General features: G+C 36.3%; 1 protein-coding gene across 2 annotated transcripts; it reads left to right on the forward strand.

Annotated features, from left to right (window-relative positions):
- The first annotated feature begins 10565 nt into the window (after positions 1 to 10565).
- Positions 10566 to 13844, forward strand: LOC137722811 (F-box protein PP2-A12-like). Of its 2 annotated transcripts, XM_068461906.1 has the most exons (3): positions 10566 to 11149; positions 11526 to 11644; positions 12726 to 13844. In XM_068461906.1, exons 1-3 carry the CDS (start codon positions 10823 to 10825, stop codon positions 13147 to 13149), a joined length of 870 nt encoding a protein of 289 aa, XP_068318007.1. In that variant the 5' UTR covers positions 10566 to 10822; the 3' UTR covers positions 13150 to 13844. The 2 variants fall into 2 exon arrangements, 1 of the variants encoding a protein (XP_068318007.1); XR_011066797.1 differs by lacking the exons at positions 10566 to 11149; positions 11526 to 11644 and adding an exon at positions 11653 to 12632 and having other exon boundaries at positions 12726 to 12864.
- The last annotated feature ends 973 nt before the right edge of the window (positions 13845 to 14817 follow it).

The raw sequence follows: 14817 nt of genomic DNA on the forward strand, positions 1-14817 counted from the left end.
CAGACAAAATGGTTGCCGATCGAAAGAATCGTGAAGAAGATGAATTGGTATGTCGAGGACACATCTTGTGTAACATCCCGTCTCGGGATTATTAAAACGTACATGGGAAATTACAATTTTACCCCTAATTTGTTCGTTTACACATTAGTGTGGTGTGGTGTGGTGTTGTAGGACCACACACACTCATACCCTTTCTTTTTCTCCCGAGATTCCCTCCCTCATTCCCTCACTCTTTGTCTTTCTCTGTCTCTTCTCTCTCTCTCTCTCTCCCCGAGTTCCTCTCTTCTTCTTCTTCAACATACAGACATACACACAAACACACTCAAATCTTCACCAATCAAGAAACCAAGACCACCCTCGTGCTCGTGAGGTTGAGAGGAGTTCAGAGGTGCCATTTTCAGGTAAGAACTTCGATGTTTTCACGTCGATATCACCATGGCCGATTTGAACACTGTTCATGCAAACCTAAACTAGTGTGTTTTTGGAATTTCTAAGCTTGTAGATGTGTTTGTGAGGTCCCAAGGAGCCTCGGAGTGGTTCGTTGGGTGAATTTGGACGTCACGATCGTTGGATGTAAAGTTGGCCGAACTTGGATCGTTGTTGCAGGTATGATCTAGTGAGTTTTAGCTTGTAAAAGTGGTCTAACGTTGTTCTACTAGTCCTAAGCTTCATTTTGGTATAAAGATCGTGAAAAATGGTTGAAAAACGAAGGAGAAAACACGGTTGGAAAATTTCCCAGTTTTCCGGCGCCGTCGCCGGCGCCGGAGTCTCGCCGGAGAAGAAAGGGGAATATTCCGTTAAATTTAACGGAATATTCCTAACGGCAGTGACGGCGTCAGTTAAGTTTAACGGAATATTCCGTCAGTTTAACGGAATATTCCTGACGGCGTCAGTTGACACCGTCAGTGTGCATGGCACGTGGCCGCGCGTGGGGGCGCGTAGGTCCGTGCCTAGGACGGCGCGTGGGGGCGCGTGCGTGGTCCAAAAATTATTCTAAAAATATGGGTGTGATCCTGAGGTTGTGTAGAGCACGTTGGTATATTCAATTGTCCATTTTGAGCAATGTATGAGAAGTTATTACGAGAAGTTGCTTACGTGCTTTTAAATTAACGTTTTCGTAGCTTTTTCGCGTATAGGTGATTCGTATTCCGAGGACGAGCGTGCACACTCGAGGCAGGGGGGCTACGACCCTTCCACTTATCAGTGAGTGGGCTTTTGTTTTCCGTATATACCTATATACATTTATATTCCCAGAAATTAAATAGAAAATGTTATTTGTTTTATGCCATGCATCATATGAATGTTGTTTACGCATCATCGCATGTATTAGTAGTGGCATACATATATATATGTGTATTCGGTGCTGTGGACGCACAGGTAAGTGCCAGGTAAGTGGTATTCATGTTGTTATGCAGTAGTAGTTTGAAATGCTTAGAGAGCTCATAATCTGCACCCCCGGTGTTAGTGCTCCCGCCCAGAGAGGGGCAGAGTCCTTCACGTGATGTTCACCCGCACCACACGCTCGCCTTGGATCCAAGTAGGTGCATAGCCTTGTCGTGCATACCACATTAGGTGGTTCCGACTCGTAGGTGACCCGCGATTATTCGCACAGTCTTCACGTGATTGTAGCACTAGAGCGTATATATTACACCCAGTCCTGTCGTACAGACCACGTTAGGTGGTTCCGACTCGTGTGCAGATTCAGATATTGAGTTGAGATTGGAGCTCTATATGCAGCCGTACAGGTCACATTAGGTGACTCCCGGCTGTCAGATTGTATGCTATTGATGTGATTTACGCTTGAGCATTTACATTTATTATGAGATTCCGTTGTGGCATATTCTCGAGCATGAATGGCATATCATGGAGCATGATTGGCATATCTATACATACGTATATATGTTCATTTTCTGGGAAGTATACAGGTTTTACGGCGAGGGGTTAGAATGTATTTTGCTAAAGAGTTTTCAAAGAGCTTTGTTTTTGCCCACTCACGCTTTTGTTTTTGCGCCCCTCCAGGTTCTAGTGGTCTAGCAAGTTCGGTGGTTTATCCCAGAGGGTGTCCCGACACTTCTGACAGACACTCACCATTGTAGGGTCACCTTCGGGTGTATATATGTCGCATCTTTTCCTTTTGACTGCTGTAGACTTGCTCTGAAATTGTGTCTCACCTACACTAGTACTTAGTATGCTAGTTAGTTTTTAATTATTCGTACTTTTACATTACTATCTTAATAGCTTCCGCACGCGCACATGGCTACGTCACCTTCGTGTGACGGCCAGCATGCCCTGATCTCGGTCGGGGTGTGTCATCTTGGGTACATTATCTGATCGCTTATATGACCTGTATGCACACATTCAATCTCCGAAGGAAATTTGGGAAGTATTTGAACACAAGCACACAATGGCGAAAAGAGGTACCGATAAATTTTTAATGTTCAAATATTATGAGTTCACTATGTTTGATAACAAACCCATCCTAGACCAATTTCATGAATTATTGCTCTTGGTCTCAAAGCTTCGTGAACTTAAAATAATTATTCCGGATCCTATGATAGTTAGGGCTATTATGGCAAAATTACTCCAAACATGGAATAATTATAGAAAGAAACTTCTACGCATAGTGGAAGATATTAGTTTGGAGGATTTGCAAAAGGGTATTCAAATTGAAGAAGAAAATCGAAATCGTGATAAGAATTTTGCAAATCAAGATTTATCCAAAGTTCACATTGTCGAATGAAACAAATACAAACAGAACTTCAAAGTCAAAATTGACAAAAGGAAGTTTAAGAAGACCAATTCCAACAACAATCAAAAGAATCCAAATGGTGTCTGCTACCATTGTGGAAAGAAAGGCCATTACATTCGTGATTGTACATTCGTGATTGTAGACACAGAAAAGCAAGTGAGGAATATGCCAATAAGATCAATAGCACAATATGGTGTAAAACTTTGGAATTGATAACATTGTTGCAATGGTATCAATGATGCATATTGGCATGATTATCGAACTGAATATGGCAGCGGCAATAAAATCCTCTGATTGGTGGCTCGACTTAGGAGCTACTATACATGTGTGCAATGACAAGGCACAATTCATGACATATGATGCATCAACGAACAATCAAGAGGTTTTAATGGGGAATCATAATTCTGCCAAGGTTCTAGGAAAAGGAACCGTTGAACTTCAATTTACTTCTGGGAAGAAATTGACGTTGCTTAATGTACTGCATGTTCCAGAAATTAGAAAGAATCTTGAGTCTGCAAATTTATTATGTAAGAACGGTATAAAGACTGTTCTAGAGTTCGACAAATGTTGAAAAATGGAATGTTTGTTGGGAAGGGGTACTCCTGTGATGGGATGTTCAAACTAAGTATTAATAATAAAGTGAATTCTTCTGCTTATATTGTTGAATCTTCCTCTCATTTATGGCATTTACTTTTAGCACATATAAATTTTAGATCTTTAAAATACATGCGCACACTTGGTTTAATTGCTTGTAATGATGATTATAATGATACATGTGAAACATGTATTCAAGCGAAAATGACTAAGAAACATTTTCCAACTGCTGAAAGAAATACAAATTTATTAGACTTAATACATTCTGACATATGTAAATTTAATGGTGTTTTAACAAGAGGAGGAAAAAGATATTTTATCATATTTATAGATGATTGTTCTAAGTTCACTTATGTTTATTTATTGTCTAATAAAGATGAAGCCTTTGAGTGTTTTAAGCGCTATAAAGCTGAAGTTGAAAACCAAAAAGGAAGGAAAATTAAATGTCTTCGTAGTGATAGAGGTGGTGAATATTTTTCACATGAATTTGATATTTTTTGTGAAGAGCATGGTGTTATACATCAAAGAACTGCATCATATACACCACAACAAAATGGTTTGGCAAAAAGAAAAAATAGAACACTCACTGAAATGATTAATTCTATGATAAGTTTAAGCATCTACAAATAAAAGAAGCAAATACCCCTTATGACCCTAGTGAAACTTTGCTTAATAATTCTGGTAGGTCCGTTGCACAACTTGAGTATGCTAGTGTAATCGGAAATTTAATGTATGCCATGCATTGTACCAGGCCAGATATTGCATTTGCAGTAAGCAAACTTTCTAGATACACTAGTCATCCAAGTACTGCTCATTGGAAAACAATAAATAGAATTTTTGGTTATCTTAAAAAAACTATAAACCTGAGTTTAACTTACTATGAGTTTCCAGCAGTACTTGAAGGATATGCAGATGCAAATTGGATAACAAATGCTAATGATAATAAGTCTACATCAAGGTGGATTTTTACGATTGCCGAAGGAGCAATATCTTGGGCTTCGAAGAAGCAAACATGTATATCACATTCAACTATGGAATCTGAATTTATAACATTAGCGGCACCAGGTAAAGAAGCGTAATGGATTAGAAATTTGTTATTGGAAATAAAGTTATGGCCACAACCAATGTCATCCGTTTCTTTATACTGCGATAGTGAGGCTACTTTGTTTAGAGCATACAATAAAGTATATTATGGAAAGTCTAGACATATTAGCTTGAGACATGAATATGTCAAGCAATTAATAACTGATGGAGTTATTAATATTATTTATGTTAAATCAAGTAATAACTTGGCGGATACGTTAACGAAAGCACTTTCAAGAGCTTTGGTAGTTAGTACATCTAGTGGAATAGGGTTAAAACCCTTTACTAAAAATTAGCCACCAATAATGGTAACCCGACTTTCTCTAGAACATCATTAGTTTAAAAGTTTAATGGGTAATAACAAGTTATTATTAAGTGGTTGTGAAAGCACTGGAAATTAATATATAGCTCATTCCAAGATGATCAGAGCAAGACTGCTACGTTTAGGAGGATGAATTTTATCTCTTAATGAGGTTATTTGTAGTTATGTCTATAGTAGCAGGGACATGGGAAGGAATCTCACCTATATGAACGTAAGGAGTGGTGCCGCTTCTACCAAGAGTTGGGTTTTCTCTTGTAAATGTTCATGAAACCAGGATGAAGCACAATGCCATAATAATGCTTAATTACTTCAGAAATTTCTTTAAGGAAATAAGACATAGTTATGTGTGTAGCGATTCCGGTTTTAACATAAGAATATGTGGTTTAAACTTAGGTCACCATTGCATTTGTTATAACTTTGAATTACTTACACTAATTAAAGGTTTAATTCGAAAGACACATTTATTGTATGCATGATTATATCAGTATGCTTGTGATTAATTATAAAGAGAGAATTGTTATAATATATTATTTATCATATTATTGAAATTGGGAAGGATTGTTAGAGAATTCAATAATAAATAAATAAATATACACACATATATATATATATATATATATATATATATATATATAATGACTTGCATTAATCAAAATGCGTGTGTATGATAAAGGTGCTGCAGTGCGCAGCAAATGTACATGCGGCATCCTTTACAAAAGGTTAGGTTTCATTCAATCTTTTGCACATTTTGTTGAATGGTTGCAACTTTTCGTTAAAAAACATGATGATTACTCAAATTGTATGAGTAGAATCAAAAGATGTAATTAGTCAATATTTATTTTCTGAAAATATTAAATAGAAGACATGTCTTTTGGGTTAACACTATTAAGAAGGGTTGTATATCTTCAACTAAAATGAAAGAGTTCGATAAACGGGTGCTTTAATGCCTATAAATACCTATTGTGGCATAATGTTTCATACACAATTTCAGAAATTTATTTCTACATTCCTTACTGTCTTCTCTCTCCATCACATTCATACAATTTCTTTCTAGTTATTTCTAAGGGAATATAGTTCGGTTTTGCTAATCGAATATTCCATACTTTGTTGTATCCTGGAAGTGATTTGCTAAGAACCCCTTAGCAAACTCATTCGAGTGGGGGCAAATAACACTTTAAGCAAACTATTCAAGTCGTACCTCAAAGTCAATTTTCAGATTATTCTCCATAATTCTACATTTTCTCTAACAAAATGTCTCTATGAGTCTTCCGATTCCCGAAAAGATGCACTATATGATGAAGCCAACAACTAGTTCTTTTTAAAAATAAAATAAATAATTAAAAAATAAATAAATAAAAAAACCTGTGCCAAGATACAAACTAATTCTAAAATATGAGTCCATTTGTTAAAAACAAAAAAACAAAAAAAAAATGAGTTCATCATGCACATAAATTAAAATATAATTTTTTTTTGCCGTACCCTCTTATTTAAGCCGCCCTTCTCTATTTTATTTGAGGGAAAACCCTACTCAGTCCCTGACCATGAAAACCCTAAAAATTAGCATCACACGTCGGAGCTGACTCATATATATCCACGTTGATGTCCTCAATGTGCTTTCTGCTACTTGTACGCATCCCCAACGGTTCACATCTTTCCCCTTATTACTTTATTATTTTGGACGATTTGTCTACGTATTCTTTTCCTTTCATTCGTTTGGATTTTGGAATTCAAAAACCACTCATTTCTTTTGAATTAATGGGATACCAAAGTAACAAAACATTACTAATTCATACTAAGGAGTAGGGAAATTACACGGGTGGTTTAGTGATGGAGACGAATTTTAAATTTTTATTCCACACGCCATGTCTTGAGTTGAATTCTGACATTGTGTGAATTACACATAATGCAAAGGAGAAGATTGAAATAACTGTGCGTTTTTTCAACCTCTTAAAGAGCAAACTGACATGATTAAGCTACCGGTTGGTCCCTTTTCTTAGGGAAAACTAGGGAGTAGGGATGATGGCTTCGGTGTTATAATAATGGATTACCAATTGAAAGAAAGAATAGCCGCGTACCTTTTATGTTTTTGTCGATAAACACTCGAACTCGATCGAGTGCTTTTATATTTGTTGATTAGTTGCCTAGCTATTAAGTCATTTTTTTAAAGGAAAATTAATAAATAAGGGTTTGAAAACTTTGAATTTTAACGATAAAGATAAAATAAAAGGTAAAGTGAATAATACCAGAATTAACTTTTTAGTGTAAAAATATAATTTTTTATTAAAATAAATTGTATCGAAAGATTTTCGTTAAAGTTCCATTTTTTTAATACCAAGAACTGTAAGAAATGTATGTTAAAATAGTCTCCAACAAATTAAAGAGATAAATCTTTTTTAAAAAATGAATATATGAAAAGTAAAATAAAAAAGAGTCCCACACATGAGGGGTGTAGGAGGATGTCAAAGTAAAAGAGTTCTACATCAGCGAAAGGAAACCTGCATGCATACACGTTAGGTTTTTTTGTTCTAGCTATTAGGGTTCTTAACTTATAAAAGAACTATAAGTTACGAAGCCTACATTTCCATCACTCGTCCATAGAAAACTAATTATGACTCTATTTAGAAGAAGTCAACATATATATAGTAGATATTTAGGTTTTACATACTCCATACGATCCTTAACAACAACAATCATAATTAGAGTTAACTCGATGACATACGTAAATAGTAATGATTTTGGCATTCTCTTTGACACTTCAGATGAGCACTTTATGATTTTCATGCATTCCGAGTAAAGAGTGGTAGAAGCTAAACTACAAATGTCAAAATTGTTGCTCCCCCTAAATTAGCAACATTGTCAAATAATTGGCGACATTGTCAATCAAACATGGACGACATATAATAAAATTTCGAAAGTGATCATTTTAACAATTAAAATTTGTATGTTCATCATTTCAGTCAATTTTCAAAATTATTAAACAGACGTAGGTTTTCATATTTAACATCACCCTCAAAGGAAATCCCATAAATTAATAAAGAGTTGGGGGTATTTTCTAGACATTTCTCCGACATAATTCAATTGAAATTGATAAAAAGTTGGGATATTTTCTTGAAAAGAAGTTGACAACGATGAAACGACCAGGAGTAATTCCCATGTTTTTTTAGAGAAGACAAAATGATTAAGCTAAACATGTGGTTTCCAACTAAAAAAAGCTAAACATGTGGTTGGCACTGCAGTTTGCAAGTAGGTATGACTGAATTATATTTCTGGTTTATCGCTCAGTTCTTTGGTTGTAAGCAGTATATTTATATGTACTCCATACTAATTTTTCTTACCCGAGCACGTCATTATTGACTAATATTCGTTGTTGTTTGTTGATTAATTTCTTAGTTTCTAACTTTCTACGTGCTGCACGTGTCAGGATATTGGCAGACAGTTTCATCCAATGCAAAAAATTGAAAACTACTAGAAGTCTTGACCTAGTTAATTATGCCAACTTTGCCAGTTTTCACAACTTTTGGTAGGTGGTCTTCAGTTTTCACTACCATGGATAAACTTTAGTTAATTTTCAAACAAGTCTTCATTGGTCTTGAATTTCAATAGTTCTCCTGCTTCTAGCTGACTAAGCTCCTTTTTCAAGTGGAATTTGGTCCAATTCTAATCAAGGCTTGTTTGAAAGTGATTACATAAAGACTAGCACGTTTTATATGCTTCTTCGTAAAATCACTTCAATAAAAAAGCTTCAAATAATTTTGTGGAAAAAATACATATCATGTGTTTTTTCCATAAATAATTTTAACTCTCTTAAAATCTAATTCCAAATGGTCCTAAATTAATCCAAAAGCCTATCATAGCTTTAGATACCAACTAACAACTGTGCTAAGATACAAACTAATTCTAACATACGAATCCATCATGTTGTTTGGATCCAAATTTACACAATCAGCCCATGCAATCAAGGCTATTGAGTGAGCATAGCTCTCAACCGTCGGATGAAAAGTGAAGATAATTTTGTTATTATTGAAAGATAATATTATGATTTTTATCATAATAATTATCGTTTAACAAATTATCTTGATATTTTCTTATACGGGATAATAAGATGCAAAGTAAGTTTCTGAGCAAGCAGTACAATTCAATTGGACTTGGGACTCCTATTATCAGATTGAGCAGCACAGTTATGGTGCATTAAGATGAGGTTTGGATAGTCAAGATGCATGGTTTTGGGATAATGTTGAAGTCAAGATAATGATGCAAATTGGAATGTCATTGGTACATGGAATTTGGATGACAGAGATCCACGACATTTAAATATTATAACCAATCTTTGGATTAGATTGGTGTTCTGCAAAGATGAAAGGAGCACACAACATCAACCCTAGGAATCTTGACTTTGAGGGATATTATCAAAAAGGTTTTTTATCACAATATCCTGATGCTGAGAGTTAGAATGACACTGGAATACTTTATTTGAGTGATTGAGCATTACAAAATCTATAAATAGAGGCAGTGGCAATGACAAAAGGGACCTCGAATTCAACACACAACTGCCCAGCGCAAACCTCTTAAACACCTTGAGATTTTTTTTATTTTCTTTTTTCGCCAACACACATTCAGTTTGGATAAATAACACTATAAAGGTAACCGGCGAACATTTTCAGTTTGGATAAACAGCATTGTTGTCGTAGAATTAGCCGACCGCGGAGCACCTTGAGTTTGGATAAACAGCACAGCGTCGAGACTGACTGGTTATCTATCCCAGTCTCGATCGAGAAGGATTTTTGAATCCTTATTGGCAGAGATCATCTCATTAGCCTTCTCAGCAAAGTGAGGTGTTACAAGTTACTACATTTAGCACATTGAAAGCCGAATTTGATATTGAACTTCGTAATTAACATGACATATCTTGAGTCGATTCCTAACGCTGTATGAATTACACGATGGTGGACAAGAGAAGACTGAAATACCCATGTGAGTTTTTTCAACTCCTAAAAAAATTGATTGTTGTAGCAAAACAACCAATTGGCCCTCTTTCTTATGAAAAAAATACTAGTTGTAGGAATGATGGCTTTTTCGTTAAATGGTATGAGTGTGGAACATACGGCTCCCAATTTGGTGTTATATAGTGGACTTCCAATTGAAAGAAAGAAGAGCTACATAGCATTTTATGTTTTTGTCGGCAAACACTCGATCTCGATCTCGAGCTTTTATATTTGTTAATTAGTTGCCTAGCTATCGAGTCATTTTTTAATGCCAACTTGCCAAGGACTGCAAGAAATGGCATGTATAAAAAAAAAATAAAACCATTCTGGTAGACTCTGGTATTTGATCAACTTACCATTATAATTCTAAACCCAAGAAAAATTCCAAAGTAAGTTGTTGAGATGAGGTGGGTTTTAAGGCTAGTCTCATTAACCGATGGTGAACTTGAAAGTTGTCAAGCTTAATCACCCCCATTAAAGAAAGAAAACAAATCCATTATCCAGAAAACAAAGTCAGAAACCAAGCATCCGGATCCTTGTTGGATTCTTTTATGAAGATTCTAAGAATTTATAAATCTTATCCGTTTATAGTATATCATGCAGTCAGAAATTATTTTAAATATTTTTATTTAAAATTAAACATAAACAGTATTTGACAGAAGCTAACCGTACGATGTACGAAGAACATATATGATTCACGGATCCTGTTCGAGAAACCAAATCCAAAAGGATAAATTCCAAAACCAGAAACGGTTTACTGTGCGAACCAACCACCAGTCCACAGCTAAGAAAAAATAACAATAAAGAAGTAAAACAACGACAAGATGATGCTCTCTCTCTCCCTCTCCTCATATTTTCTCATACATCAGACACCGCAATTCTCTCTCCCTCCTTTTCTCTCGGGAAACAAACAGCCAAACACAATCCTCCCACAGCTTGTATTGTACGCGGCCCCTCCCCTCTACAAATCATCACCAAGTTTCATACTTTTTGCCACCAATAAATCCCCCATGTCCACTCCCACCATACCCACTTCTCTCTCCTCAATTCTTCAAGCTTTGTCTCTCTAGAATTGCTGTGTTCTGTTTGACTATGGGTGCCAGTTTCTCCTCTGTCTCCAAATCGGAAAACCCAGTTGCAGTCCTATCTTTGCCATCGAAACCCGGTCTCGGCGATCTCCCGGAGAGCTGCGCGGCGCTGATTCTGGGGTATTTGGACCCGCCGGAGATTTGCAAATTGGCGAATCTGAATCGGGCGTTTCGCGGCGCTTCTTGGGCTGATTTCATTTGGGAATCGAAAATGCCGTCGAATTATCAAACTATTGTGGGTAAAGTGTTCGGCGATGGATTGGAAAATCTGGGTAAGAGAGATGTTTTTACGAGGCTTTGTCAGCCTAATTCTTTCGATGATGGTACCAAGGTGGGTCATCTTTCGTTTCGTTTTCATGGTTTTGTTTCTTATTTTCTGTTTGCCGAGAAGGCGTGGGAAAATTGGGAATGTTAGAGCCTTTGAATTGAATTGTATCATTGTGGTGTGGGTTTTGATTAGTTTCTATGTTTTCTCATAAATTCAAATTTCGTTTTCGGTTTTTGTTTAGCAGAAATCGTATTGAAAGATGAAAATTTATTATTGAAAGTTTAGATATTTTCATGTTCCGGGATTAGAAACTCAACTAATTGACTTTCCGTAAGAATTATTATTTTTCATCTTTTAAATTTATTATTTTGTTTCTTGGTTTATCCTTTTGTTTTTGCATTTGGTGCGGTGTTTGATAGATTTTGTGTTGTGGGTGCAGACAGTTTGGCTGGATAAAAGTACAGGATCGGTTTGCCTGTCAATTTCGTCGAAGGGATTAGCAATTACCGGCATTGATGATCGAAGATATTGGAATCATATTCCAACTGAAGAATCTAGGTATGAACAATGACATTTTTTTACTAATTGGTTGGATTTTGGAGAAATGTGAAAATTTGTATGTTACGGATTGATGGTACTTTATGGCTTTTCTGAATAATATTGTGATTTTAATGCATGATTCTGGGGTATGGAAGTTTGAGGCTGTGATTGTATGTGGTTTGTTAATGACCTTTGAAGTTTTTCAGGTCAAGCATGCCAAAAATAAAAAAGAATTTGTGGCAATCTCGTTTTTTCGAGGTGATCACCTTTTTCAATATGATCGCAATCATTCTAATGATCGATGTTAACTGTTTGGGTAAACATAATCTGTTATCTCATTATCTGCATATAGAAGTATTTCCCTTCTGCTCTTGAAAGGATAGGAGGGAGGAGTCTATAAATATGTAAGTTTATTTGGTTACTGAAAATAATGAGAATGGGCTAATATCTTATTTGAGGACGATGTGCCCCGTCCCTTTAGACTACAAAGTTTTTGTAGTACATAGTTCCTTCGTGAAGTTGATGTTATTTAAGCTTGTCAAAAGTTGAAGCATCTGATATTGAAATGGCTCGTTTTCAGCTTATTTAAAGCAACTGAAACTCTTCAAAAAAATTAAAAGTTCCCAGTATTGAGAAAAAATTGAGATTATTCCTGGATTTGAGCGTATTTGAATTGCTATCAAGCCATTTTATGAATTTGTTTCTACTGTTGCATTTATGGTTGCCTTCCTACAAGTTGATTCTGTCCTACAAAATGTTTCTAAACGCGATTACAAAATGAAACCCAAAGCATATAGAATATGAGGTTGGTGTGTATTTTTATGGTTATTCTTACACTGGTTCTCAATTGGGCTCATGACTAATACAATGCATCTTAATGTGTTCATGTGAAATAAACCGAGGGGTTGTGGATTGCTTACTTCTGTTGTGGCTCTGATGCCCCCAAGTCCCCTGGTTCTTGAGTCTTTGGAACTGCATGTCCTCCCGGTCTGGTTTTCAGATTGAGGTTGCCTCACTGGAATAAGATGCTTTGCCTATTTACCTTTGAACTACAAGTATTTGTGGAATTAATTCGTAATTTTTCTTTGCTTCAACACAGATTTTGCTCAGTTGCATATCTTCAGCAAATATGGTGGTTTGAAGTTGATGGGGAGGTTGAGTTCCCGTTTCCTGTCGGGAAATACAGCCTATTCTTCAGGTTGCAGCTGGGACGGTCTTCACAGAAGAGGTTTGGTCGCCGAGTTTGCAACATGGAGCATGTCCACGGTTGGGACATAAAACCTGTGAGGTTCCAGCTTTGGACTTCAGAAGGTCACTATGCCTCGTCTCAATGCTTTTTAACCGAACCTGGAAAATGGAATTACTACCATGTTGGGGACTTTGTTGTGGAGAAGCCGAATGCATCAACGAAGATTAAACTCTGTATGACCCAGATTGATTGCACCCACACCAAAGGCGGTCTCTGTTTAGACTCTGTACTGATATACCCTAGCGAATTTAGAGAAAGGCTAAAGCATTTTTAGTTTGCGCGTAAGCTTTTTATCGGGTAGGAAGCGCTGTATTATAGAGGTAGGTCAGGTCAGGTCGTGTTCAGAAGAAAGCGAAATTAGATAGTGAATGTGTCCTGTGTCCTGTGTCCTGTGTATTTAAGCAAAGAAATCTGTAAATTCATATCTCTTGGTTTGATTAATTTAATTAGTGACAGTGGATTAAGATTTTGTAAGTCTGTCTGTCTTCCAAGTTAAGGGCTTCTGTTCTGCTTCATATGGGATTTTGTAATCAAAATATTGGCTTAATTGGTTAGTAGTCTTCATGGTGATAGAGTAGTTGGAATATAGTCATATGGTAAAAAAACTAGGATTTAAGCTCTCGTGGTAAAGTCTGTTAGGATGTATGTCTAAAAGTGAAAATTTTGTTAACTTTCTGTTAATTATTAGCACGTGAGTTAACAATTAACGGAGAGGTCCGTTTTAGTTTAATATGTGTATGGAGATTTCCGTTTTAGTCTAATATGTGTAGCTCATGTGCTAATAATTAATAAAAAAAATTGATAGAATTTTCAATTTTGAGCATAAATCATAACAGACTTTATCTCATAGGCTTAAATCCTAGTATTTTCTCACATGGACTATCTTCCAATTACCTTATCACTACGGAAACTATTAATCCAATTAGGCCCAAAATATTTACACCGGAATACACTTGTAGGTTTCCTTAATGCGTTTATGTTTCTGCGCAACATATGCACTTGCAATTGTTTGTTCCTTTGTTCATCAACATCTTCTTGTGCAACGGTTATCGAGTATCGAGAGGAATAGGATTCTCTCTCCTTCTAATTCTATCCTCTTCTCTTCTTTTCTCTCACATATTATTTTTTGTCTTATTGTCTTTATAAAAAGATTAATATTGTTGACGTGGTTTAACCGTAACCATTCAAGTAGGAGAGGAGAAAAGGAAAGAGACATTAGGAGGGGAGAGAATCGTCCTCCTTATCAAGAAGCACGCTGCACGGCTCTGCGTTTTAGCTGAGGACTGCAACCGGGCTGTTTATCTTGAGCTTGTCAAGGTTCTATGTGCTGACCATAACGTTAACCTAATGTCGATTCCTAGCTAGTGCTAACCGTAACATTAGTAAAGATCCATATCAAATCATCTCAATCTGTTGATGTTCGATTGAGGAGATTTGTTTGTTGCTAGATTCACATTTGCATCTCATCTTAGTCTTATTCATATCATTGGTGCCACAAGTGAAGAGCTCGAGCTAAAGTTGCCACCATTCTGAAGATCAATCTTAGATTCTCTTGAAAAATTCCAAATTGCACAGATGTACAAGCCGCTCCTTTAGTATAACTTGGAATTTGAGTTTTTGTGCGTGTGATTCATAAACTTGTTTTCTACCATTGGATGGAGACCCCTAGAGTTTTCTCGATTTTTTACCAGTTAAGAATTTTCAGGTACAATCCTTGTGTGTGACTAACACCTCTTTGAACCTTAACTGTCGTTGGAAATATTTAGTTAAATGATTTTTTTAATCTTGGATGTATATCATAATGTAGAGTTCATTTGTCTTTGACAATTGACGTCTGTATGGTACCGTTTGGTACGCAGACGGGACGGAATGGGACAGGACGAGATGGGACGGGATAGGACGGGACGGAGGTTCCGTGTATGTTTGGTATGCACAGGGACGG

This window comes from Pyrus communis, chromosome 17 (assembly GCF_963583255.1).
Source record: "Pyrus communis chromosome 17, drPyrComm1.1, whole genome shotgun sequence".
NCBI classification, from domain to species: Eukaryota; Viridiplantae; Streptophyta; class Magnoliopsida; order Rosales; family Rosaceae; genus Pyrus; species Pyrus communis.

Bases quoted from the DNA above. Each gene is read 5' to 3' on its own strand.
- LOC137722811 (XM_068461906.1), top strand. From the start codon at position 10,823: ATGGGTGCCAGTTTCTCCTCTGTCTCCAAATCGGAAAACCCAGTTGCA. The intron at 11,150-11,525 runs GTGGGTCATCTT...TTGTGGGTGCAG, and splicing joins CTTTCGATGATGGTACCAAG to ACAGTTTGGCTGGATAAAAG. The intron at 11,645-12,725 runs GTATGAACAATG...GCTTCAACACAG, and splicing joins ATTCCAACTGAAGAATCTAG to ATTTTGCTCAGTTGCATATC.